The following is a 26779-nucleotide window of genomic DNA, read 5'->3' as shown; positions in this document are numbered from 1 at the left end:
AATTTCTCAGCAGCCCCTGCTCCCCAGGTCAGTGATCCCAAGGCTGGATCCCAAGGGGGCTGCTGACATTCCCAGCAGAGTCCTGGCATTATTGTACAGTGGCCAACATCTATTTTGGTCACTGGAGGGTGTTCAGGTTGGCTTTGCTGTGAGCTTGCTTTGCCTGATGGTTTATTTATAAGGGAGGAGTTACAACAGCCAGGGTTCCCCAGGGTTAATTTTTTCCTAACCCTGTTCCTGCTCACGAGGTTCAAAACCCTGGAGGTTTTCTCTTAAGCTTTCTGCAAACCTGTTTCTGCTTTCCTGCTGTAGCAGTGGTGGCAGTGATGCCCCCAAAGGAACCATTTGTTTGACCTCTTCTCTAAAATGTGGCCAGTAACCAAGGCAATTCTTACTGGGAGGAATTGTCTGTCTGCTGAGCTTTTTTTCTCTCTTCTGCCTGGGTGAGGACTGGGAGTGATAAAACCCCGTGTGAATAACATGCAGAAGAAAAACAGCTGCTGGTGATCATGCATTCCAACAATTTTAATGCACTTTATCAAGGAGGCTACAACAGCATTGGAAAGAGGTGCAGCAACACAACTGGCTTCTAGAAATGCTCCGAGCAGCCACCACACACCTGCTGTGACCAACGGGGACACAGAGAGGGGAACTAACCCAGTCACAGCCACAGGGAGGGAAGAACAAGTCATGTTCTTCCTGTGCTGTCATGTTCAGCCTCAGTCCTGGAAGAACTGATGTGTGCAGCTTTTCATTCTTGTGATGAAGTCCAATTAACACTTCAAGTCACTGAATTTTTGGCTCACTGGATACGTAGACTGTTTATACCCCAAATAATCAACTTTCTTACTGAAATGAAAAGAAAAAGAAAACCCAACCAACCACAACAAATTGAAACACTTTTTTTTTTCTATAAGGAAAGTAAAGAAAATGAACAGCTGGTTTGGGGATGTGCTGTTCCTTAGACTCTCAGAGATCAATTGCTCCCCTGGGAGCCCTGAACCCCTCTCTCCTGCTTCTCCAGGCCCTTTTCCCCGTGGCTCCTGGGGAGCTCTCAGACCAGCCTTCTGCCCATTTCTAGAAATAATTTCTAGAAATAATCTCCTGTGGGCTTGGCTGGGAGCTGGGGTGTGGGTGGGTCACACATCCCTGGTGCTGCTCTCCCTCCCCCTGCACCCCCAGAACAGGAGCCACAGCTGCCAGCAGCCTCCTGAGTCTTGCTGGGGTTGTGAAGCTTCTTGATTGCTTTTTCCCCAGCTGAAAAAGATTTATTCACTAAAATATTTCCTATTCAGAGCTAGTCCTGGCAAGATCAAGAGGATTTTGTGAGCATGGGGAGCAATGCAGGGGGCTGCCAAGCACTGAGGTCCAGCAGCAGGTTTAGTCCTATGAGCACACATTAAGGTACCACACAGCAACACATGCAGAAACACTAAAAAAAAAAACCCCAAAAAGGAGCTGCCCCTGCTTTGCAGTGCATACATTTACTATGGAGCAGGGCTGAGGGGCACCAAACCTCCCAAGATCTGGTGTTCAGACAGGTTGTGTTCTGCTCAGCTCCATGCTGTGTGTGTGTTGTAGCCTTCAACCCACACAGGAGAGGTGGAGAAAATTCTTCTTTTTAAAAATAATAAATAAATAAAGTGCTTGGAACAAACAAACAAACATGAGGTTTTCCATAAAGGTAAGTAATGACTGTGCCTAATTTTAGGCAGGTAAATGATCCATACTGAAGCCAACACCAAATACTGATTTGCTTGCACTTAAGCCAATGCTTGAGTGCTGGTGGTTTGGGGCTGCAGGGGACATCCCAGGCAGGACAGGCAAGGAGTCTGGGACTTGAGCCCAATGTTAGGCTTCAATGCTGAACCCTGGGCACCTAATTAGCACCCCTGGAAGTGGTACTGCTTGGTTTTTAATCAAGGTTTAGGTGCTTGCTAGCTTGCACTTCTCAGCTTGATCTTGCCTGGAACAAGTCAGGAAACAACCTGGAAGCAATCTCTGTTCCCAGTAAGTGCAATTGTAGTATTTTTCCCTCCTAAAATCCTTCAGCTAGTTGAAACAAATGCTCCCAGACAAATTTTAAAATACATGCACCAAATCTACTATCAGACCTGAATTAGCAGATGAACCCTTCCAAGCTATTGCATGCATTGAATCTGAAACACAAATCCATCTTCAGTAGATTGTTTCCTTCTGGAACAGATCCCTGGGCACAGGCAGATGCTTTGTAGGAGTTTCCTCATCTCCCTTAGCAGGGGATGTGTGTATTTACAGGAGCTTTCTTCCTGCTGCTCTCCTGGGCCTATCCTTCCCTTTCAGGTGGTTCACTTTGGTTCCCAACCCATGGGCTGGGGTTCTGCCTGGATGAAGGGAGTCACCTCCACCCACTCCACGTGTCCTGTCTGTTATTTCCACGACACCAAACTCTGGCACCAGCCAGGGCACTTCGCTTTGCATGGGCTGAGCCTGCAGCACTGCTCTCCCACCAGCATTTGCAGAGCTTTGGCAATGGGTAAGGAATAGCAAACACAAGTGCCTGCTGGGGATGGCTCCCACAGCACCGGGGGTGCTTCCCGTGGGCCAGCATGGCAGCAAACACAGGCTCAGGAGGTCACAAGTGAGGCTGCTTTCATTGTGAGCACTCAATGGCATGCAAAATCTGGATAATGATAACGGACACAAAACTTCAGGAAGCCTTTCTGCCCTACCCTGTACACACTGCTTAATTCTGGGGTGGAGGACGGAGCCAACCCACCTCCCCCTGGGCTGGATGCAAGTCTGCTTTGTCTCCTCGTGTGGCTCTTCTAATGCAAAACCACCAAAATTACATAACAGAGCAAAACTTGGATTGCCCCGTGTCCCTGGAGACATCCAGCTTGTTCCTGTCCCTCACCAGGATGGCTTCGTTTCCATACTGTGAATACCACATACTCCGACTCCGGCTCAGGTAGGTGTTGGGGGGGGCTGACTCCAGTTTCTGCTGCTGCTGCTGCCAGATGAGCAGAGAGGTGTCCCTGTACCTCAGCCGGGCATAGCCCTCAGACAAGGCTTTTTCAGGCAGGGGCACCCTCCCGTTCATCACTTTGTCAGTCATCTGCTCCAGGAAAGCTCCGGAGTTGGGAGCTCCTTCCCAACAGCTCCGGAATACACCCTGCTGGGTTGCTCCAGGTCGACTGCTGCTGCTGCTCTGAGCTCAAGGGAGAACATCCCCAGAAGCAGGGCTCTCAGCACCCACAAGCTGTTGGGAGAAGGCAGCAGGGACACCTGCACCCAAAACTCACAGCAGGCAGCCCGGCCCTCCTTAAATAACAAGCCAGGACTTTCAAAAGCTTATCCACTGGTGATGCTCCAGCATGTTTCATCTTGTGAAGGGACCACACACACAGGAGCTGCTTGTTGTTGAGCGTTTCTGAAGCACCTCAATGGGTGGCAGCCAGGCAGGACAGGGCCGAGCACTTCTGGATGAGTTTTGCTTCCCTGAAGAGCAGACCCCGAAGCTGTAGGGCAGGCCCAGGAGGTCAGACCTAAAAGGTCAGCGGCGCTCAGTGCTCTGCATCATCAACTCTCCACTTGTGCTTCAGGCCTGACGGACAGGAGCTTATCACGTCACGTCCTCAGGGATGCAGGAGAAGATGCTGCCTCCCGCCGCGCCGATGGTACCCGAGCTGGGGTGGCTGCCGCCTCCTGAAAGCCCCGCTTCAGGGCTTCAACCTGGGGGGCACAGCGAGGGTCACCCCAAAGCCTGACAGCAGGGGGGCCCTGTCCTGCGAGGGTCCCTTCCCCGCTACCACCCACCCGCTCCCCGGAGCCCCCGACCCCTTCCAGCGGCACCGCACGCCCACCCACGGCCCCCTCGGGAGGGAGGTTGGGATTTACTTGCACCCTCCTGCACCTGCGCGCACCCCATGGGGTACCCCCCATCCCTCTCTCACCCCTCCTCAGGGCTCCCTGCACCCCTCGCCCAAACCCCCCGCCCCGGAGCTGCCCGGCCCCACCGTGCTGCGCTCTCCGGCCCGGCCCGACCCGGCCCCGGCTCGGCCCCGGAGCCGCTCGGCGGAGCAGCCGCGGAGCCGCCCCCCGAGCGCATCACGGCGGGAGGAGCCAGAACCGGAGCCCTGTGCGGAGGAAGGCGGGGAGGGGCTGCCCGAGCGGGGTGCCTGGAGACGGGACACGGGAATGGAGCCCCCGAGTGGGGGGTGTGGAGCTGGGACACGGGAATGGAGCCCCCCGAGTGAGGGATGTGGGGCCGGGACACGGGAATGGAGCCCTCCGGGTGGGGGATGTGGGGCCGGGACACGGGAATGGAGCCCCCCGAATAGGGAGCGTGAGGTCGGGACTCGGGAATGGGGCTCCCCACGCTGGGTGCGTGGGTCCCACGGGTGTCAGCCGGTGCTGGTGTTTTAAAGGGACACCCAGCCCCGGGTGTTGGGGGTCCGGACAGGGGGCCGAAGCGGCGAGGCGGCTGTTGCCCACCCGGTCCGGTCCGGTTCTGCCCTCGGGGAGCGGCTCTGCTCGCTGCTGGAGGTGCCCGGGGGAGTCCCAGTCCCGGTGCCGCTGCCCAGTTTGCTTCCTGGTGGGTGACTGGTGTGTCACCTGGTTGTGTAGGAGCCCTTTACACCCCTGCAGTTTTCTCCCTCTCCCTCCGCACTGGCTGCTCCAGCACTTTCCTTAACCTGTCCCCTGGCAAGCACAGTAAAAAATATGTTTTGAAGAGAACTGTGGGGCTTTTTTTTTTTTTTTTTCCTTCTGATGCTAAATTTAAGCTCTCAATCTTCTTATCTCCTGAGAATGCAGCGCCATCTAATCTCCCGGTAAGGACCCGATATGTTTATCCGTGGCAGAGCTACTCCAGGCGTTTGCTGCTGCTCCACTTGGCTTTCCCGGACACAAACGAGACGCAGGGATTCACTTCCATCAGATAGAAGGCACGTTGTGATTCCCCGTTCCCAGAAGATTTAGACCAAACACAGAGATAAGGGAATAAAATAAAATAAATAAATAAACCCTCCCCCACTATTAAAATGTTTACTGTTAGAACTGTCCCGGCTTTGCTGCTTAATCTGCCTCCTGCTAGCTCAGAGGAGCCAGCCCTGGCCCCACCTTGTGGAAACTGCAGAGCAAAATTCAAGAGCGTTTAGTGGAACCAGATTTAGTTTTTTGGCACGTATGAGGTGTCTTAATCCTCTCTAAGAAATTAATGGTTCTGTTGTCATCAAACTCGGAGCATAACAGAAGAAGCTGGTAAGTGGGGTTGTTGGGTTGCCAAGATAAGGCAAGAAGAAGGATTGGGGACTCCAGAAGTCAGAAACTGTCTCTGAGCATCCATTTTACCCTTTGCCATGAGTCTTGCAGACATCTGTCAACAGGACCATTCCCCAATAAGCCTTGGAAGGAACAACAGTGGAACAGAGGAGGTGAAGCTCCAGTGCTGCCCAGCCAACAGTTAGTTCCTCTCCATCTTTCTCCAAGGAAATCTCCTTGTCTGCTTTGTTTTCCCCTCAAGCTGCCCCAGGCCTTGCTTCTACTTAAATCAGGGCTGGGCTGGGAGATTTTAGCCTGGCTGCTCCCCAGGTACCCATTTCCAGTGGAGCTGCACTCTCAGGCACTACCTTTTTCCAGGCCAAATAAGAACTATCTGCAGCTGAGTGCTTCTGTACCACCAGTACAAGAGAATCCATTCATCCCTCCCACCAGCATCAGGCTGTTTCAGGTTAATTTTCCTGCTCTCCCTTTCTCTGGTGCCAGGCAGTAAACTCCATGTCCTGCTCTGGGAAGCAGCTTGCCTGTTGGAAGAGGAGAAGACATGAGCTGTCCTGGCAGGAGTGCAGGGCCATTAGCAGGAGGATAATGGCAATGATTGTTCCAGGGTACAAGTTTCTGTGCAGGTAGATCAGGTATTTACAGCAGGAGAGAGAAAATTTATTATCTGTACCCTGTGGCTGGTGGCAGGTTAACAGGACAGCACTTCCCCAGCCTTGTGACCCATCCCTCACTGGTGACTGAGGGAGCTGCTGCTGAGCAGTGTGCTTGCCAAGCTGTGACTTACATGGCTTTCCTAAAATAGTTGGTGAAAGGAGATCACAAAGTCTCAGGGCATGTTGTAAATGGCACGTAGGCTGCCTGGGTAACTGCTGGCAGTGCCCAAGCTCTGCTGTGGCAGCAGCAGGGAGAGCCCCAGCTCTGGGCTCTGGGCACCCTGGCTCCAGCTGCAGACAGATGTGCACGGGGCTGCTGGCAGCCACCAGCAGGTTTGGGGCAGGCTGGTGCACGCTTGGTCTGATCCAGAAGGTGGCAATGGCAAACCATAGACCCTGGCTGGCTTGGAATTGGGGATTCCTTGGCAGTTTGGCCCTTGTATTTAGGGGATATTTTCAGATGGCTGCTGTGAGGAGGCAGGGTGGTGAATGATAGTCTGAGTGTGCTGAGTGGGGAGTCAGTCTCTAGGAACAGCACCAAACAGCACAGAAAATACATTGCATGGTGAAATGTGGCCATTTTCCAGCTATGTTTTGATTGATTTGTAAGACACAATCTCCTTGCACATGTTTGTGGACTGAAGTTTCCTCCCTCCCTGCCTCCCTCCCTCTTGCATTCTTGCCTTCTTTTCTTCCTTCCTTGAATAATTTTGCCTGTTCCATGCTGAGCTGTGATGTTCCCAAGCAGCTCTGTCATGTTCCCAAACAGGCACAGCTTCACCATTCCTGTACTCCCTCACACCCCCTCTGCAAAGGGGACCTTGGCTGTGGTTGCTGCCTGCTCCCCTCTGCCAGTCTTCTTGTATCCAGTTTTGGGATTAAAAAGAATAATATTCCTTCTGTTATCATCTTCCTGGTGCATTCAGTCACCTCTCAGGCTTCTCTCATGCTGGAAAGTAATAAAAGCACCTAGAGCAGTGGAGAGGAGAAGCTCCACGCTGCATCCCCAGCAGAGGGTAGTGTCAGCCTCTCCAGCCCTGCCTGTCCTCCCCTGGCTGCCTGTTCTTCCCTGTTTGTCATTCCCAGGAGTGCAAAGGGGCAGGGAAAAGGGGAGCACCAGCTTTAGCGCCAACCCCAACCTTTTTAATCCATGTGATCTCCCTTTTAACTTTAGATACATCCCCAAACCAGTGTCTAGGTCCTCCCATTTAACTCCATCCTGTTTCAGGACATTTGCATCAGCTGCAACTCGCAGCCCACAGGAGTGTGGGCAGGGTACAAGCTCTTCACCGAGCCTTGCCTCACAGGTTTTGGGGCTTTTTTTTTTTTTTTTTCTGCTATCAAAACTACCTCTGCTATCAGCTGGTTTCATTGTTTCAGAGGCAGGTGAGAAGCGTCCTTGCTTCAACCTCCCACGCAGAGGCTCTGCAGCTGCACTGATTGTTCCTGAGCATCCAGGGTTCAAGTACACTTTTTATTAAACAGTATAAAAGCCAGGCTGTAGCTAGCAGTTTTAATTATCCACGTATAATGAACTCTTCTGTTGTCCTCTACCTACAGACCTGACCTCACAAGGCAGGCTAGTACAGAGGCAACCAAAATTATCCCTGGCAGGACTCCACTCCCTGTGATTCCTGCCCAGTGGGTGTTGTTGGAGACCTAGAGGGAGGCAGGAAAGAAAAACTTCATGAAGAACTGAGAGAATGAGCAAGTTATTCTGAGAAATCACCTCCGCAGGGTGTGGGGAAGAGCAGGCTGCCATCTGCGTGCTCCTGAATGCCCCTAGGGCAGGGTGTAGCTCTGATCCTGAGGCTGGAGCATCGGGATGCTGCTCCCTCTTGGATCAGGCTGCACCGCCCCTGCTCCGCCCGAGGGGCAGCGGGCATTGCACACACAGAAAGCACAATCAGCCTAAAATAAATAATAATAATAATAATAATAATAATAATAATAATAATAATAATAATAAAAATCCTACCAAACTTTGGAATATTAAACTATTGTTTTTTCATTCTTTGGCGGGATCCTCCTTCCTACATTGGACGTGAAGGCTCATGCCAGTAGAGTCGCTCTTTCTTCTTTATCTGAACTTGGCTACATTTGGAAGAGATTAGCGTTGCATTTGTTTGACATCCAGGTTAATAGCTTCCCCTTCGTCCCAGTCTCGGCTTCCGGTTTTGGCTATCTGGAAAGCCAGGCTGGAAATTAATCGGCAAACTCTGGGGAGAGGATCTCGGAAGAAAACTCGGAACAGATTTGGAAAGAGGCTGTTCTAAACCGTGCTGATTTGGAGGGGAGCCACCAGTGGAAATTAGGGATGTTTCAAGAGTTTGCTGCCAAGGAGTTAATGGTTGAGAGTTGAGGTTTTTAATAAATACACTGGTAATTAATTAGAGGAGTTGTCTTCGTGTTTGAAAGTCAAGGAATACGATAGCTTGTTTGGGTTAAACATCTCCCCTGCTGTTATTTGCAGCCCAAACACGAGAGGAAGAGTGGGAGAGCTCGGTCAGACAAAGCCCGGGCTGTGTCAGGGTGAGGAGCTCTGGGTCGGGTCCTGGCTCTGCCCCCGCAGCGCTGGGGCCGTGCGTGTGCAGGGCGGGGGGAAGCACAGGGGGGTCCCCTGGGTTGGGGTGGGGGGGACACACCGGTACCAAAGCGTGTGTGGGGGGGTGGCAGCTCTGCTTCCCCGAACAGGCAGCACGGCGGCTTTCCTGGAATAAGGAGAGAAGCAGCAGCGGCGTGAGGAATAGGGAAAAGGAAGCGGGGAGAAGAAAAGGGAATAAAAAAAAAAAAAAAGAGAGAGAGAGGAAGGGGGGTAGGAAGAAAAACCAAAAAGGGGGGGAAAAAAGGTGTGTGGGGGAAATAATTGGGCGAGGAGCCAAGGCGGCGTGGAGCGCTCCCCGCCCCCTGCTCCCAGCCCGGGCTCCCGCAGACAAAGGGGCGGCGGGGGCGGGCCGGCAGCTCCTCCCGCCTGCTCGGGGCGGGGGGGGAGAAAACTCACACCCGCGGCATCCCCAGCGCCAGCGTCAGCTCTGCGGCCGCGCAGGTGGGGCCCCTTCGGCGGCAAGTTTCCGCGGGGCAGGGGATACGCAGGCACAGACGCGAAGTTGAGCGGGGGCGGCCCCACCGTGCCCGGTTTGGGTGGTGGTGGCAGGGGGGGGGTGTTGTGGGTGTTTGTGTCCCCCGTCCCTCCCCATCCCAGGCTTTGTTCCCGGGAGGATGCGGCGCGCCTAACCCCGGCCGAGGCGGTGGGGCCGTAGCGGGGGCAGGGGCAGCCCCTCCGCCGGAAAACTCCGCGCCGCCCCCCTTCCTCCTCCTCCTTCCTTCTCCTTCCTCCTCCGAGCCCCGGTGCGGAGCGATGCTGGCCCGGGCGGCGGGCAGTGATGGAGCGGAGCGGTAGCGCGGAGCCGCGGTGCAGAGCAGCCCCCTGGGCAGCCGCCCGCTGCCCCTAAGCGGCGAGAAGGAGGAGGAGGAGGAAGGGCAGCCGGCCGGTGTGTGAGGCGGGCGGTGGCCCCGTCGGATCGCGGCCATGGAGGAGTGGAGGCAATGCGGGCGCTGGCTGATCGACTGCAAAGTTTTACCCCCCAACCACCGGGTGGTCTGGCCATCGGCGGTGGTCTTCGACCTGGCGCAGGCGTTGCGGGACGGGGTGCTGCTTTGCCAGCTCTTGCACAACCTTTCCCCCGGCTCCATCGACCTCAAGGACATCAACTTCAGGCCACAGATGTCCCAGGTAGGAGGGGATGGGTGGGTAGATGGGTGGATTAGGAGGGACGGAACCCCGCGAGCACCCTCGTCCCTGGATGCGGGTGTTGCTTTGGCAAAACTTGGTGGGATGCGTGAAGGCGAGCGGGTCTGGGGAGGGGGTGCGTGGGAGACTGCCTCCTTTAGCCCCCCCACTGCTTTTCCACCCACCCCCGGGCTGTAGCTCTCGGTTCCTCGCCGGTCGTACCCCGGAGGGCTCAGCCCTGCTGGGAGTTGCTGCCGGACGGGAAAGGGCTCTGGGGCGGAGTAAAACCACCCCGGCATCGAGGGGAATATTCCCTCTTGTGTTTATAGCCCTCGCGAAACAAAAGCAAATCCCAGGGCTCAGAGGAGGAGGGGAGGGGGGGGAGTGACTTCGGGGTTTGTAACGAGGTTCGGCTTTGATATTCTGGAGGAACCGGCGGTGCTGGGCGGACAAAACTTTGGCCAGGAAGATTAAAAGCAAAAAAAACCAATAACCCCCCCCACCAACATAAAACCCGTTCAAACACAGCACCCAAACCCTGGTGCTCTGCAAGTCTGTCCCGAGCACCGTGCGGTGCCCGTGTCCCCCCCGGGCTCCCGCAGCCTCAGCCCCGGCTCGGCAGCAGCAGCTCCAGGGCAAGGGGAGGGATTCGGGGCCCCGAATTCGGGACCCAGCTGTGGTCTGTGTTGTCTTTCACACCTGAAAGTCTCGGAGGGGAGAACTTTAAAGCTTTATGGTTCTCTCTTTGGAAATGTTACAAATTTCTGGTTGCTTTGTGGAACCCGGCTGAAACAAGCAAACAAAAAAGATCGTCTATAAAACTTAGCTCTGGTCGGTTTGGGTTGAAATGCTCTGCTTGTGTTTTTGCAAACTGAGCTGTGCAGTATTTGCATGGGAATCGGGAAGTGAAATCAATTAGAAACAAATGAAGAGGGGGCACTTTGTCCTCTCTGCCCGGCAGCCCCTGTGTTGACAAGCAAACAGCAAACTGGTTTTTTTTGGTGTTGTTTTTTTTTTTTTTAACAGCTTTATTGGTAAAAAAGGAAGGGAAATTTCCTGGTAGCAAGGACATGTGAGGCTCTGTTTAACTTTATTTATCTCCGAGTGCTTCAATAATGTAAAATGTTAACATGAGCTCTGGCTATGTGCTGTGCCAGCACGCTGCTTATCCGGCAAGTGCCTTTCTCTCCTTCCGCCAGAGTTTTGTTCCAGGGCAATGATGTTTTTCATCTGTTCTGCCTCCTCGCCCAGAGAGATGTGACCCTGTGTGCTGGGTGGAGCTGCTGTGGTTGAGGACTTGCTGGTAGCCCAAAAACTTGGAGCCAGGCTTTGGGGGAGCAAAGGGTGTTTTGCTGCACCAAGGTGAACCTGAGGATGAGCTGCAAATCCCCAGGAAGGGCAGGAAGGTCCCAAACCAGGCTGTGTCAGCTCTCGTGGTTGTGAGTGAGAGCTGCTGGCACAGAGTAAATAACAACACGTCCTGATGCCTCTTCCCAGGGTGGAACAATGCTGGGAGATTTCCTCTTGGCTTTCCAGGCTATAAACTGATCAAACTGTCTTCCGTACAAACTGATGTTTCCAAATATAAACTGTCAGGCTGGAGCTGGGGATGTGCAGAGACCTAGTGCCTTCTTCTTGGAATATGCTAAGAATGAAATACTAGGTTGACTGTTTATTTTTTTTCTTCTAAGGAAATATACTAGCCCTACAAACCTAAGTTTGGTTCAGTTATGTGCCCTGCGGGGAGTTAAGAATGGGTTTAAAAATGGGAGCTGTGATCTAGGAAAGGTCCTGGTGGTTTTGGAGAGGAGGTTCTTGCTGAGGCAGGTGTTGCTTGTTGGGTGTGAGAATTTCCATCCCAGCTGTCCTCAGTCCAATTAATTGCTTTCTGCCTCCCCACCTGGCTGCTTCCCTGGATTCAGGGGGAATGTGAAGGGAACTGGCTGAATCCTTTGGTTTTGGTGCTCACCTCTGGGAGATCCTGGTTGTCAAGGATGGACCAGCAGAGCCTGGCCAAAGCTGGGCCCACTGGGATGGGCAGAGCCATCACCTGGCATGGGGGTGGGATGCTGTGGGGAGGCTCAGCTGATGCTTGTCCTCAGCTAGGACCCAAATCAATTCAGGTTTGAATCTCTAAACTTCCTCTTATGTATTTGTTGTTTCTCTGGTAATTCCTGAACTTGGGAATCTGGCTTCTCCCCCAGAGTAGCTAAAGGCAGGAGGCATCGTGCTGCTTCTGTGCATCCATGGTGCTGGGGGAAGAGCAAGGATGAGGATGACCCCATCCAGGCTAGGGACAAAGGTCCCTGCAGCTCCTCAGCCTCCTGCAGCCATCAGGGAGCAGCTGAGTCTGGCAGGGCCAAATTACAGAAGGGGGGAGGATAGGGACTGTCTTTGTCACCCAGCTGTGATGCATTCAGACAGAGGCAAAGGGATGTGCAAGAGGGAGTGTGAGCCTGGAAACTTCAGAGATTGTTTTTGATGGTGAGTGCACATTCTGCCTGACTGGCTGGGCTGGCTATCCAGCTGTCTGCCTTACCACAGGTGGGTTTTTATTTTTAAATAATTCAGTTAAAATGCCAGGGGACAAGACACTTGTGCTAGACTTGAAACGCTCAGGAATATTCTGTCATCCACCTTACTCAGTGAATTAAAAGGAGCTGTGCAGGTGTGTGAAGAGAAACAGATTTTTTGCCCGAGGTGAGCATCGTTTCAGAGGCCAGAGGTGAAACAGCATCTCTGAAAGGAAATGCTTTAAGATCCAGACACTGTTGCACGTTTGTTTTGGTTGTTGGTTTTTTTTCCCTTCCATGTTGGTTTGTTTTTAGGTGCAGTTGTTGAAGGTGTTCTGCCTGGGGAGCTGAGGGAATTGGGTCCTGTTGGCAGCTGGGGCTGCAGGGACTTGTGCTGACCCCCTGAGCTGGTGTCCCTGCCCTCCTGAAGCTTTCTCAGCAGTAATTTATTACTTGATGTTTAAATAAATTACTAAGTACAGTTGCCTCATTAGGCTTCAGTCTGAAGTTTGATTTCTTTTCATGCTCAGTTTCAGAGACCCAAGTCTGGTGCTTGGTGGTGCCTGGCAGGGTGGGATGACTCCAAGCTACTGACCCTTCACATCAACTAAGACTATAAGCAGGGAAAAAAAAGTCTTAAAGCCCAGTTCTCCTCTTAGAGTCAGTGAATGTGAGGCCACTCTTGATGAGCCCAGAGTAAAACTTCATTTCTACTAATTGCCTTTGCTGTAGAGGCCGTTTCTGGAGAGGTGGGATGAGTGTACTTGCCCTTGGTGCTTATTGATCATTATGTTTCTTACCATGATTGGATTTTGGGGGGTGTAACTCAGGCTGGTTTGCCAGGCAACTGTGAGTGTGTGATGTAAAGGACATCTTTATTTGCAAGCTTGCAGCCTCTGTGCACAACTCAGTAGAGCATCTCCCACATCTTCCCCCATCCCTGTGTCAAGCTGTCTAGAAACCTCAATTTTCTCCCCATTCCCCTGTAGTTGGCACTAATTTCCAGTCCTCTGACACTGCTCTTCCATCCCAGAGCTCTGAGCTTTGATAATTAGTTTTGGTTCATAATTCTGTTAGGGCTCTGGTCAAATACAAATTAAATGACTCTTCACTTGTGTTTCAGCATGGTGAGGCACAAAAAATACATGAAATAGAAAACTCCTGCCCATTGCCTCTCTTTTATTTTCTTGGCTCTTTGGCAACAATTGGCCAGGGAGAAACTGCAGCAGCACAAGGGTTGTGCTGGAGCCACCCAGGGAGCTCAGACCAGCTTCCCAACCAAAATGGGACACAGAAAGCCAAGGTTTGGTGGGGAGCTGGTGTGAGCATCAGGTGATGGCAGTGGGAAGAGTGGCTTTCCAGGGGAGAAAGGGCTGTGTGTCACCAGTCTCCACTGGCCTGCATGTCCTAACAGTTCATTGCAATGTTGCCTGCTCTGACACTGACGTTACTCCATGTAATTAGAGTGATGGGAATTAGTACCTGTACCAGAGCAGTTGAGAACTTCTGGAGGTTGATTGTGTGGTGAAGGACTCCCCATTACTGCAGTCACCCTCTCGTTAGGGTTGGCCTGGATTCTGCTAAAGATCTATTTTTTAAAAATATTTTTTTCTTGCCTCAAAACCTCCCGGATCCTTGAAATGAAGCAGCCACCTATTTAATGTGTGTGCACAGCCTTGGAGTTAGCAGTAATGGTCAGCTCATTAAGGATTCTTATTTTGAAGCATATTGACATCTCTCCAGAGATAATCCATCTCGGTCTGCAGTGCCTGGAGGTTTTATTAAGGCTCTTGAGACTGATGAGACACAGCAAACATAATTGGCATGATGACTGAGCTGCCCACTGCTGTGTTTTGCTCTTATTAAGGAACGGGGCAGACAATCAACATCCCAGGATTGATGGGTGCAGCACCCTGCACCCCACCCAGCTGTCAGCCTGCTCCGTGGCTGCTGCTTTGGGTTTTTTTTTCTGGAGAATGGCAATAATTCGGTATCAAAGTCGTGTTTATTGATGGTGTGGGCACTCATCTGCTGTGACAACAGGGAGCAGGTGGTTTGTAGTGACAGCTTCCCCCAGGTGGATGGGAGATGAAGGCTCCTTGGGGGGGTGTGGGTACCAGTAATTATTCACAAGGCTTTGGGATTTTTTAACGTGCCACTTGAAGGCTTTATTGCTACAATGCTTGTAATTATTTCCATATGGCATGATAGTAGTTAGGGAGAAGTCAGGATTATCAGAGTTGACTGGGTAGGTGTAGTGTTTGAGCAAGGTCTGCAGTCAGAGCTGCTCTCTGATTTTACCCTGTCGAGGTCCTCTAGCTTTTTATTTGCTCTCTGCTGCTTGAAATTGAGTTCTGTTCCAAAACAGGCTATAAAAAATGGCCTCATTACATATCACTGTTTACTGTGTCTCGGTGACTTCCCGTTTGGATGTGCTGAGCTTTACAAAGGGAAGAAAGGTGCTCTGTGTCCTACAGCCCAACTCGTGAGCCCCTTGCAAATAGGAACCCATTGCAGACTTTCTCCCAGCCCCCTTTCATGCCTCCTGCATATCAAATAGCACCCAGAAACCTCACATTAGCTGGAGGTAGTACCTTCTCTTCAGCTTCTCTGGGGGTGTAAGCTAGAGCTGAACCTGCAGCTGAAGGCTCATACAAATTCTGTTGGGGCAGAAAGTGAGATGGATCCTCCTGGCTGTGCCAAGAAGCATGAAAAGCAGTGAGAACTTCCCTCCTCCCCCCTAAATGATTGATGAGAGTTAAATACCTGCATTAAACACCTAGCAGGAGCAGACTCCTGAATAAATAGATGCCTTTAAAAACAGAAAACCAAAGAACCAGGCAGTTGGATAGCTTTTCAAGTTGGGACGGGTCTTGGAAGCTGCTTCCTATCTCCACAGGATGTTGATGAGCTGTAAAAAATGCTCAGCTTGTCCATCCTTCTTGGTGGCAATCTGCTCTTCTTGGGAGTCCTCCTGTTCCTTGGTCCCTCCAGGGAGAAGGTGACAAGTTTTCAGCAATGGCCCTGGTGTTGCTCAACTGCTGGGGCTGTGTTTGAGCAAGGCAGTGGGTGAGGTGTTGGGGTTGCAGATATTTGGGGCTACATCAAGCAAGGTGTGTGCTGTGGGGGTGAGCACCCATCTGTCTCCCTGTGTCCTGGCTCAGGGCTGGTGCTGTGGACCCTTTTTTTTGTTCAGCTCATCCAGAGCCAGAAGTGACCTGGTTTTTGGCACTGGCAGCAATGTTGCTTCAGACTGACCTGAGGGCAAATTTTGGATGGGCTGCTTTGTTCTTAAAGAAACAAACCTTTTTTTTCCCCAGCAGCTGAACTTTTTCCCTGCAATACTTCACATTTGACCCCCCCCTGCCCTGTGCTTAGCAGCATCTCCAGTGTGCTCATCCCCATCCTGCAGACAGGAGGTGAGTGTCCTAGGGTGGAGAGGATTAATGCGGAGGGATGATGGAGGTGGGTAAGTCCAGTCAGCTTGACAGCACCTCTGGGAAGCTCCCTCTGCTTTGAATTTTAAAGCCTGGATCCACCTTCTTTGAGATGCACAGCAGTTTTTTTGTTTTGTTTTGGTTTGGTTTTTTTTATGGTGGTTCTTTATGTCTCTCCACCCCTTCCTCACACTGTCTTTGGCATCACTTGGATCCCTGGGACTCACAAGGCTCCTCAGATGCTCTCCCAGCAATCAGCAGAGTTTCCCTCATTTCTGACCCCTCCCAAGGACTTGCCTGATGCTCCACCAGGGTGACCTGCTCTGCTCTTAATGCTGAGTCCATCTGTCTGCCCAGCTGTCTGTGCAGCATCCCCACACCCGGGGGGCTCACCAGTGTTGCTCACTGTCCCCAGGCAAATCCTCATCTTGTCCCTGCTGCCAGCCTGCTCCAAGTCACCCCGGGCCATGTTGGTACCAGCCTCAGGGTTCTTGTTTGGGCACATCCCAGGGTGATGTTTGTCACCCTCCAGCAGCCTCCTGGCTCACCTGCCACCCCCAGGCTGTGTTCTGCTGCTTCTAAGCCATGCAGCCCCTGATGCTCCTTTTGTAAGGAGGGGAAAGGAGCTGCTTTGTTCAGGGCAGCTATTAATTACACTCTGCATTTGACACCTTCACAGTCAGCCTTAATGAAACTACTTCTCTCAGTGTTGTATCTCCCCTTCAAGAAACAGCCTGGAAAAAAAGGGCTGTTTCTAATAAAACCAGTTCCCCCCCTTTATGTTTTCTTTGGTTGCAGCTCAGGGCTGTGCTTCATCTGATGATACAACTCAAGTGCAGCCACTCCTGTCCTCCACCCTCTGTCATGGCTCAGAGCCTCCTCAGTTTGCAGCTCTGGGGCTCTGGCTTGGTGCAGGTTGGCCAAAGCAGCCTGCAAAGCACATCCCTGAGTGCATCCCAAAGCTCTGCTGCTGGAGCACCCTCTGTCCAGGTCTCTCACACCTTGGATTTAGCAGTCATCTTGCAGCCACTGAGCTCTGTGGTTGTCATTTGCTTGTTCTCAGTGTTCAGGAGTTTTGCACTGCTGCTGCATCTGGGAATATACTTGGCTGGGATCTTGTTCTGACCAGCTCAGCCCTGCTGGGTCCAGTCCATGTTAGTAATAAGGCTGAGCTAAGATGCCCTGTGCTGAGAGGTTTTCCCAGGAGCTCATCCCCAGCAGGTAACTGGACTGCCTGAATTCCCCCCCCTGCCTCTCATACCAAAGGGTATTCTTGCTCTAGGAAAAGCCAGAAGGATTCCACCATAGAATTGGAAAAATATAGGTGCAGATGGGTCAGGTCACTAATCTGTGTGTAGGCTCAAAGCCCTGTTGCCCTTAAAAAAAAGTAAATGAATCAGTTATCCTCGGGAGAACTCACTGAAGAGTTAGCAGGATGTTGGTCATCACATTTCCCAGCCTGTCTAACAAGCCTTGCAGAATCTCTTTTTGAAAGATCTCTTGTTTTCAGAGCCCTTTCCTTCTAAGTCCCTGAAACAGCATTTCAGGTTGGCAGGAGGGCTGCCAGCCCTTCCCATCCCAGGCCAGAGGACAAAGGATGCTGCCTGCCCATTGTGTCTCTTCCTCCTGTCCCTTGGGTGGCAGGAGGTAACTTGGGACCTTTCCTTCTGGTTTTGTAACGTGTGAGCCTGCCCTGTCTGGACAGCAGGGATTCAGCTGGAAGGTCCTCCTTCCCCTCCTTGGAAGGCCACCAACCTGAGTCATATCCTGACTCCCTCTGCCCGTTTGGCTCCTCGGGGCTGGGGGATGGAGTCGGCTCCTCTGCTGCTGCTCGTGGTAGGGACCCAGTTGTAAATCAGCTTTTACCTGCTGGGATGCTGCTTGATTTCTCAGGATTGTCTCTGCCAGGCTTGCTGGACCTGGGGAGCATCTCCCAGCTTGCAGGGTGCCCTGCACACCCTTGTCTGTGGTCTCTCCTGGTTTGTGCTGAGCTGAGCAGGAGGTGGATGGGGCTGGGCAAAGGGAGATGGAAATGAGCAGGGGTTGAGAAAACTGGGAGAGGGGGGAGGTTGAGAGGTTCCCACAGAGGAAATTCACTCTTTCTCTTCAAGCATACGCTTTAATACTGATGAAGAGGGGAGTAAATTGGCCCTTTTAGAGCATTCGTATCTTTTGTTGTGTTTTATAGCAGTTTACAGCTAAATGGAACATCTGGTATCTGAAAGGGGCTGAGGAGGGAACAGAGGAGGTTTGTAGATCAAGGAGGGGAGGAGTGGGAGAAGTGATTTGTGGTTACTGCTGCAAACACTGAATTATCTGTGAAATCTGCTGAACCCCTGTGCATGAGAGAAATGGGTAAATGGGGGCTGCCCAAGCCCTGAGGACCCCCCTAGCACCAGGGTCAGACCTGCAGGGGGGACAAACCCCACCATCCCTGCAGGACCTGCTGCTGCTTCCTTGCAGGGCACTCATCCTTGTGGCTGCTCTGAAGGGGGATGTGTTGGATAAATTGGGTTTTGCTCTCTAGGACAGACTGTTCAGCTCCTTTGGGTTTGTTGGGTTTTGGGGTGTTCATAGCTGGGCTGGGAGCATCTGAGTTCACCCAGTGGTACAGGGGCTCCCTGAAGCAGAGTTTGGGCTCATCTCTGTGGCAGAAGGAACAAGAATGGGAGATGGGTATCTTCCATTACTTCTATGTAAATAAAATTTTATTTTTTTAACAGCCTGAGTGTGTTAAGCAGTGGAAATCCCAGGCTGAGCAGCATGTCCCCAGGACAGGAAATGTGTACAGCATCGGGACAGGCTCACATCTGTATGGAGATCCTTTGCTGTTATGGGAAGTGCTTTCTCATGTCAGTGATCTTCCAAAAAAGTCACTGGTGAAGCCTCAGAGAAGGGAGGAGGCAAAGGAAAAAAAAAAAAAGTCTCTTGATAGCTGTGGGAGAGTTGTGACTTGAGATGGAAAATAAAACAAAAGCTTTTTGACTAAACCCGGTCTGTTACTTTGAGGATTTTCATGCTTTCTTTTTCCTCGCTTCTGGATCAACTTCTGTGTGTCTCTTCTAATGCTTCTGTGGGGTTTTGGGCTGTTTTTTTGGGGAATTGCTGCTGGAGCTGTGGCTCAGGCCAGTGTGGCTCTGGGCTCAGGGTGCCTGAACTGGCCCTAGGGTTTTCCTTCAGTTCCCCTTCTGTAGGGAAATTGCTGAAATAAACACAACTTTATAACCAGGGACCTGGGACCAACTGGGAGGTGTTGGGCAGAAGCAGATTGTCCAGGGTGACCTTAGAGCTCTGGTTTTTTGAGGATTCCTTCTCACAGCACTGGTGGCATCCCCTGGCTCCCAGCTCTTGGGTGATGCCTGCGGGAGGAGCTGGGGTGTCTGCTCCTGGGGCCATGGGCACTTGTGCAGAATCATGCAGTTGTCTTTCAGCTCAGTTTTTAAGCAGCAAAATAGGTGTAAGAAGTTCATGGAGCCACGGGAGGTGGGAGTGTGGGGTCAGCTGAGATGGTGCTGAGCAGCCCAGGAGGAGGGCTGGGAGTACAGAGCTGGGAGTACCCTGCTCAGCTCCAGGCTGCCTCCAAATGGGAAGATTTTTGGTGTGTAAAGTTGCAGAACATGAAATGTGAGTGATACACTGAGGTTTGCTGAATCTCTCTGTCCGTGCTGGAGGTGATATTCCCAGGGAGTTATCCCTGCACCCCCTGCCCCTGCTCATCCCTCCCTGTCACTGTGATTCACCCAGCATCTTGCTGCATAGCTCATCTTCTGCTTGTGAAACCAACTGGAGATGCAGTGGGATGTAAAACCTGAGTGCAGAGGTCTTGGTGTGAAACTGGACTTTCTGATGTGCCTTCTCAAATAATTAAAAATAATAATCTAGGGTCTTGCCAGCTGTGACTCACCCTGCCCTCTGCATCACCAGGCCTGGGGGTTGGAGAGCACTGTGGAGCTGTTAGGGAACTTTTAACCCTTTTTTGCACATCAGTTGAGTTTTGCCTTTTCCAGCAGCCAGGAGCAGGGATGTTTTCATGCTGCTGGAGTGAGGAGATTTTCCAGGGGCTTCCCAGCTTTCCTCCCTGCCCTTTCCCACCTGCTTTGCCTGGTGTCTCTCTGCATGATGCAATCAGCATCTTCCCTGAGGAGAGCTCAGTCCCAGACACCACAAACTTGGTCAGATGTCCTGGGCTGTCAGCAGCAAAACCTGTTCCTTGCAACAGAGACTGGCAGAGGAGGAGAGATGCAGCCCTGATAAAACTGGGGAAGGCCACTGGGGCCCTCCAGAAGTTTTGCTCACCCCTTGCTGGAAGGGTTTATAGCCTTGGCATGTTGGGGTGCATGTTGCCAAGCTTGACCTGGGTGGACAAACACTTAAACATTTGTTTTTTCTTAGGGGTGACAAAGGTTAGGAGTAAATTTTGCTTGGATTGACAGCTTGGTTATCTCGGGAAGGATAATGAGGAAGCTTTAATGAAACTCCAGTGTCTTCTTGGGAGTGAGGTTTTTTAGCCAGGTTGTTGCAAGAAGCATTTCTAATTAGAGAGAGATTTAATTCCAGATTTTTGTCATCCCTTCCCCCCCTTTCCCTCTTAATTATATTTGCTAACGTGTTTAACAGCTTTCCCTTCAGAAAAGAACAATTTATTCAAAGGTCATAAATAGATTCTGGCATTAATTACTCCAGGAGCCACACTGGGTTGCACCAGAGAAATCGACTCCATGGGGAATGCTAAAGCTTTCACTGCTGGATTTATCTGTGGTTGAGATGACTTTGTTGGGGTGTGTGTGCAAACAAAGACAGACACCCCATAAAAGATAAAAAAAGGTTATTGCATTCACATGAGTGCCCAAGTTTTTAAAACCCACGGGGATCTTGTAGCTAATTTCCCTGAGTTTTTGGAACAAGCCTGTAAATCACATCATCTCCCTTGATTTCTCTGTTTTCCTTTTACACCATTTGTTGGGGGGGATTTTTCTCAAGTAGTTTTTGATCCCCTCGTTGCTGTTGATGATTTGGGGAGTTATAGGGAGAGCAAAACCTGAGCTGCCTTCTGGCCATGGGGACAGAAGGATGGGGCTGAGCCCATTCCTTTTGGTGCCAACCCCCTCCTCCTTTCCTCCCTCCCCAGCAAATCCTCAGCCTGGTGCCCACATTAGGTTAATAGTTTTTGTAACCTCCAGGTTTTGGAGCTGCTGTAACATCTGTTCCAAGTGATAATAAAGCAGTGCTGAGGGGAAATTAGCATACAGCTGCTGGGGTGGGTGAAAATCTCTATAGAAAAAAAAAAAATAATTATTGATGGAAGATGAAGGCTCATTGCATTTTCATAGTTCCTGGTGGTTTTTGGCAGTGTGAGCAAAATCTGTTCTATTGCAGTGGGGAAGGACAGTGCTGGGATATGGGACTCTGATGGATGTTTAAGACTTGAGTGTCCTTTGTTTGAATGTTTCAGCCCTCACCCTAAGCCAAGAGTACTGCTCCTGCTTTGGGTCCTTTTTGAACTCTTTCATAGAATCATAGAACTGGCTGGGTTGGAAGGGACCACAGAGATCATCGAGTCCAACCCTTGAACCACCGTTGCGGTTCCCAGCCCATGGCACTGAGTGCCACATCCAGGCTCTTTGGAAATAGCTCCAGACACGGAGAATCCACTACTTCCCTGGGCAGCCCATTCCAATGCCTGATCACCCTCTCCAGAAAGAAATTCTTTCTCATCTCCAACCTAAACCTCCCCTGGCACAACTTGAGACCCTGCCCTCTTGTCTTGCTGAGAGTTGCCTGGGAAAAGAGCCCAACCCCCCCCTGGCTCCAACCTCCTTTCAGGGAGTTGTAGAGAGTGATGAGGTCTCCCCTGAGCCTCCTCTTCTCCAGCCTCAACACCCCCAGCTCCCTCAGCCCTTCCTCACAGGAATTCTGCTGGATCCCTTCACAGCCTCCTTGCTCTTCTCTGGACCTGCTCCAGCACCTCAATCTCCTTCCTGAGCTGAGGGGCCCAGAACTGGACACAGGACTCAAGCTGTGGCCTCCCCAGGGCTGAGCACAGGGGCAGAATCCCTTCCCTGGACCTGCTGGCCATGCTGTTCCTGAGCCAGCCCAGGATGCCATTGGCCTTCTTGGCCACCTGGGCACACTGCTGGCTCCATTTCTCTGGCATGGGTAAACCCCCCAGCTGGGCCCTATTGCTTGAGGGGAGCTGGGCACACTCTGTGGGGGAGAATATTGAATATCTGCTGGGAATGGCTCTGCTTTCCTGGCTGGGGGATGCTCCAGAGCCCAAAGCATCTCATGGGGCTGCTGCACAGAGGAGCATCTCACTCTGGGCTCTTGTGCTATGGGGTACCTTGGCCTTTTATTTTTATTTTTTTTTTAGGCTGCCACCTGCAGCTGTTAGCAGTGTTATGTATTTCTGTGTCTTCTGTTTTGGTTTTTTGGTTTTGTTTTTTTTTTCCCCCAGAAGTTCCTGGAGTTCTGTGATTTTGAGAACTGAATTTTTTCCTTAAGGGAAGAGAGGCAAAGTGGAGGAGCAGTTGTTGCTTTCTTTACTTTGGGGAAATGCATAAAACCATGACTGAAGTGCTCTCTGAAGCCTCATAGGCTTGAAAGGGATTTTAAAGTATCCAAGTTTTAAGATGTATAAAGCAGAATGATTACTGATGAATGAGAGGGTGGTGTTCTGAATGCCCTTTCTTATTAAAGAATAAAAAAATAAACCCCATGTTCAGCTTGGGGCTCCACCACCAGCAGCTGACTGAGAGCATCTTGTACATGGATGGAAAAAACCCCTCTTAAGCAGGGTTAAACATCTGGTTTAACTGGGTATAAATAAAAAGAGCAAGAGTAAAACTTCAGGAGGTGTAAAGCAGCAGCATAATTCCATGGGGGCAGAAGGAAACTTGCCAGAGACAAGGCTGGGTATTTCCCTGGGTAATAAAGCACCTGAGCAGAGGAAAGGATCTTCTCCCCAGGTTTTGCATGTTCTTGTCCTGGGGATGAGATGAAAAGCCACATTTCATGTTTTCCTGAGCACTGAAGGATGCTCAGATCCCCTTTTTGAGGCTTTTTTCCCATTGGGTTTTTTTTTTTTAGGCTTTTTTGTTTTTCTGAGAGACAGCTCTCCTAGTACCAGTCTGATGGTGTGAAGATCCTGTATAATCAAGACAAGGCATCAGGTAGTGTTATCACTCCACAGAACCCTGTTATTCACCCAGCAGAGCTGTTATTAGTCTGATTCTGGCAGTGCAGGAGCCAGAGGAGCTCCCTTTGATGGAGCACAGGAGGAAACTGGAGACAAAAAGGGGTATTTAACTTGTCTGTGTGCTCAGGGTAACTTAATAACTGCTTGGTTTTGTCTCTGTCAGGGTAGCAGCCAGGCTTTGGCATGGATTTGAGTGCTGAAGAATAAATGCAGGATTTCTCCTCCTTCCACCCACTTAATGTTTTACTCTAAAATGGGGAAAAAAAAAAAAGTGGTGCCTTTTGGTGCTGGTTGCCCATCCTGCTCTGTGCTATGCAGAGGAGAAACAGTTATTTAATGATATATTGATTTATTTTTAATTTTGGGGGGGGTTTAGTATTCTCAGTGTCCATCAGCCTGGAGCTCTGTTCCAGTTCCTTGGCTCTGGGACATCCCGTGGTCATGATCTGGGGGATTTCTGGGACATGAGGACTGGTGGAGCTGGAGCCCATGGGTTTGCATCACTTCCCTGGGGGTCCCAGCTCTCTCCCTGGGTGTTTTTGGCATCATTATTCCTGTTGGTTTTTTTTTGGGGGGGGGAAACTTTCACAGAAGTTTTCTGTGGGTGGCTTTAAAAAAAAAACAAACCACAGAACAACCCTGAAAAAACCCATCAGAACCTTGCACACAAAAATGAGGTGTAGGTAATAATTCTGTGAGTTTAGGCAACCATATATATATTAAAAAGACAGGACTTAGTAAGTGCTTTGGGTTGCTTCCAGAGCCTGGTTCTGTAGGAATCTCCTCCAGCAGTGGCCTTGGTGCTGGTCCCAGCTCTCACATCATCCTGGGGGTGATGGGGAAGGGAGGATGTGATCCCAGTGACTGGGTAACCATGGAGTCCTTCTCCATGGATACAGATTCCAGGCTCTGGGGCTGGGTACCAAGCAACTGAGAACCTTGTTCCTTGTGGTGAGGAGCAGAGACAAAAGTTCAAAAGTTGAGCATCTGAGTTAGAGCAGGAGCTCAATACCAAGGAAGAGCTGAGATGGCTGGAAACCAAAAACTGGAGCTGCAGTTTCTTTCCAGATTGTGGGTGGATTTGCATCACTTCTTTGATCCTTGGTATTCAAGGCAATATTAAGCACTGAAGCATTTGTATTTGGGAGTGGAGGAGCACCCAAACCTCAAATAATTTTTCTCCCCTTCTGCCCAGCTGGGTAATAACCCATCAGAAGGGTGCAAACATCCTTGGGTTCTCAAGGGGTTCAGGGTGTGTAGGATCTCAGCCTGTGCTCCTTGGCTGGTGGCACACAGATTGAGTGACTCTTAGGGGTTTGAGGTGGGGGTAGAGCCCCCATCAGCTGGCTTGGGGTTGTCTGTGTTTGAGTCAAATCCCAGGCCTGAAGGTGGGAAGGCTTTTTTTGCTGTCCCCATTGCTGACTGAGCAGTATTTTGCCTTGGCTTTCCCCCCTGTGCCAGATGTCCATCAGGCAGATGTTGGTCACTCCTTCCCTCCTGGCAAGGGAATGATGCTCCTCGTGGAGTGTGGTCCAGAAAAAGTTTCAGTCTGCTTCTTGCCTGGAGCCAGAACTGATGGGTCAGGATGACTTTGCCTTCTTGCTGCTCCTTTCCTTTGCAGGCTCTGAGGCAGCTGGAGAGCTTTGCCCTGGTGGAGCTTGAGGATGTGCTCTTATTCAAAAGAGCTTTTTGCGTTGTGAGCTATACCTTAGAGATGTTTTATTTCCCTTGGTGGTTATGGCCCTGTAAAATGCTACATAGCTGTCATTTTTATTTTATTTTTTTTTACTTCATACAGTCTTGATTACAGGATGCAATTTATTCCTAGCAGCTCAGCCTGATCTGTGCCACAGCCATTTTCACAGGACCCAGACCTGTCTTAATGGTTCCTGTATGACTTTTTTTAAAAAAGGATCATGCTGGCTTCTAAACAAATGTTTTTGCTAACTTCTGCTTTGGGCTGAGCAGAGCTGAGACTGTGTTAGTCTGACAGAAATCTCTCTGCTTGTTCTTACACCCTGTAGCTGGGCTTGCAAGTTCTCCATACGTTTTTACCCTGTGTGTGTGTGTGTGTTGTTGGAGGCTGTTGCTAAGAGAAGGAAGAATTTAAAGCAGGAGAAAGGTCCCTTTTGTTCAGTTCTATATGTTTGGCTGAAGTAGTAAAAATGAACTTAAATTGGGTGACACTTAGGAAAACAGCATAGGATTGCTGCCCCAAAAAAAGGGGGAAATGGGTCTGTGTTTAACTGCATGTTTATAGAATCCTAGAATGGGCTGGGTTGGAAGGGACCTCAGAGCTCATCAAGTCCAACCCTTGCTCCACTCCCCCCGTGGTTCCCAGCCCATGGCACTCAGTGCCACATCCAGGCTCTTTGGAAAGATCTCCAGACACGGAGAATCCACTACTTCCCTGGGCAGCCCATTCCAATGCCTGATCACCCTCTCCAGAAAGAAATTCTTTCTCATCTCCAACCTAAACCTCCCCTGGCACAACTTGAGACCCTGCCCTCTTGTCTTGCTGAGAGTTGCCTGGGAAAAGAGCCCAACCCCCCCCTGGCTCCAACCTCCTTTCAGGGAGTTGGAGAGAGTGATGAGGTCTCCCCTGAGCCTCCTCTTCTCCAGCCTCAACACCCCCAGCTCCCTCAGCCCTTCCTCACAGCAATTCTGCTGGATCCCTTCACAGCCTCCTTGCTCTTCTCTGGACCTGCTCCAGCACCTCAATCTCCTTCCTGAGCTGAGGGGCCCAGAACTGGACACAGGACTCAAGCTGTGGCCTCCCCAGGGCTGAGCACAGGGGCAGAATCCCTTCCCTGGACCTGCTGGCCACGCTGTTCCTGAGCCAGCCCAGGATGCCATTGGCCTTCTTGGCCACCTGGGCACACTGCTGGCTCCTCTTCAGCTTCCTGGCAATCCAGACTCCCAGGTCCCTTTCTGCCACTCTGTGCCCAGCCTGGAGCTCCCCATGGGGTTGTTGTGGCCAAAGTGCAGGACCCGGCACTTGGAATGTTGAACCTCATCCCCTTGGGATCATCCCAACTCTCCAGTCTGTCCAGGTCCCTTTGCAAGCAGTGTTGACACTGTCTTAACCATGTCAATAACTAACTTTAATTTACAGGTCAGTGAGCTTTTTTAGGGCCACTGCCCATATAGATGTATTGATCCTCTCCCCCTGGAAGCTCCCAGGGTTTGTCCTTTTGTGTGCAGAGAATTTTCAGCCCAGCCCATTGGTGTGGGTGGCTCTGGGAGGAGATGGAGTTGAACAGCTGAGCCCAGGAAGGAATTGGATCCCACTTCCCGTTCCCCTCCTGCTGAAGCACAGCTCGAATGGGCCAGCCCACCACCTCCCTGGGGCCTTTTCTCCATGCTCAAGTTGTACCAAATTAATTAGAGCAGCACAGGCAAAGCAATGCAACCTTCCCTAACACTCCCTGCAAATGCAATTAGGCTGTTACACAGAGTTTATTTTAGATACTCCAATTAGGAGAAGAAGCTTTGCTGGGAGATTGGTGTAACTGTTCATGTCTGGCTGGTAAATCCATTGTTAAGTTCTGTTTCCAGGGGAAATGCTGCTTCTAGGAAAATCCCTGTGTTGATTAGAGCCAAGGTGATGCAGGGATGGAGAGAGGGGAAAAGTCCTCACCCAGGTATAACTGGCTCTTCTTCTTGGTGGGGAATTCCAGTTTGGATTTCTTGATTCGAGGGAGTGTAAATCAGGGAGAATTGCAGCAGTGTTGGAGTTTGTGATTGTATATGCACACAGACAGTAAACTTTGGATTAAATAATGGAACAGGGCATCATTAAAAATAAAACCATAAAACCCCACCAAACAGCACCAAAGTGGTGGTCTGTAGTTTTGGCAGAGTGAAATCCATCCCTGCTGGTGCATGTTTAGCCTCCTGTAAGGCTGGCTCAGAAAGGAGGATTTGTCTTAAAATACAGAGAGCCAAATCCCAAAGGTGTTTGAGGGACAGGAGATCTAGGGAAG

At 51.0% G+C, this 26779-nt stretch overlaps 2 protein-coding genes across 2 annotated transcripts in view; one reads left to right on the top strand and one right to left on the bottom strand.

Moving 5' to 3' along the window:
• Positions 1-501: 501 nt before the first annotated feature.
• On the bottom strand, positions 502-3709 carry BRD3OS (BRD3 opposite strand). Its single transcript, XM_030460991.1, has one exon. The coding sequence runs from the start codon at positions 3095-3097 to the stop codon at positions 2828-2830; it is 270 nt and encodes an 89-aa protein (XP_030316851.1). The 5' UTR covers positions 3098-3709; the 3' UTR covers positions 502-2827.
• A 5218-nt stretch (positions 3710-8927) lies between these two features.
• The window catches only part of VAV2 (vav guanine nucleotide exchange factor 2), a 134252-nt gene continuing 116400 nt past the window's right edge, over positions 8928-26779 (top strand). Inside the window, 1 exon segment of the mRNA XM_008497263.2 lies at positions 8928-9651. Within this exon segment, the coding sequence (XP_008495485.2) occupies positions 9448-9651 (204 nt within the window). The 5' untranslated portion in view covers positions 8928-9447.

The sequence above is a fragment of the Calypte anna genome, chromosome 17, assembly GCF_003957555.1.
Source record: "Calypte anna isolate BGI_N300 chromosome 17, bCalAnn1_v1.p, whole genome shotgun sequence".
In the NCBI taxonomy this organism is placed as follows: domain Eukaryota; kingdom Metazoa; phylum Chordata; class Aves; order Apodiformes; family Trochilidae; genus Calypte; species Calypte anna.
This window is presented reverse-complemented; position numbering and strand designations above follow the sequence as displayed.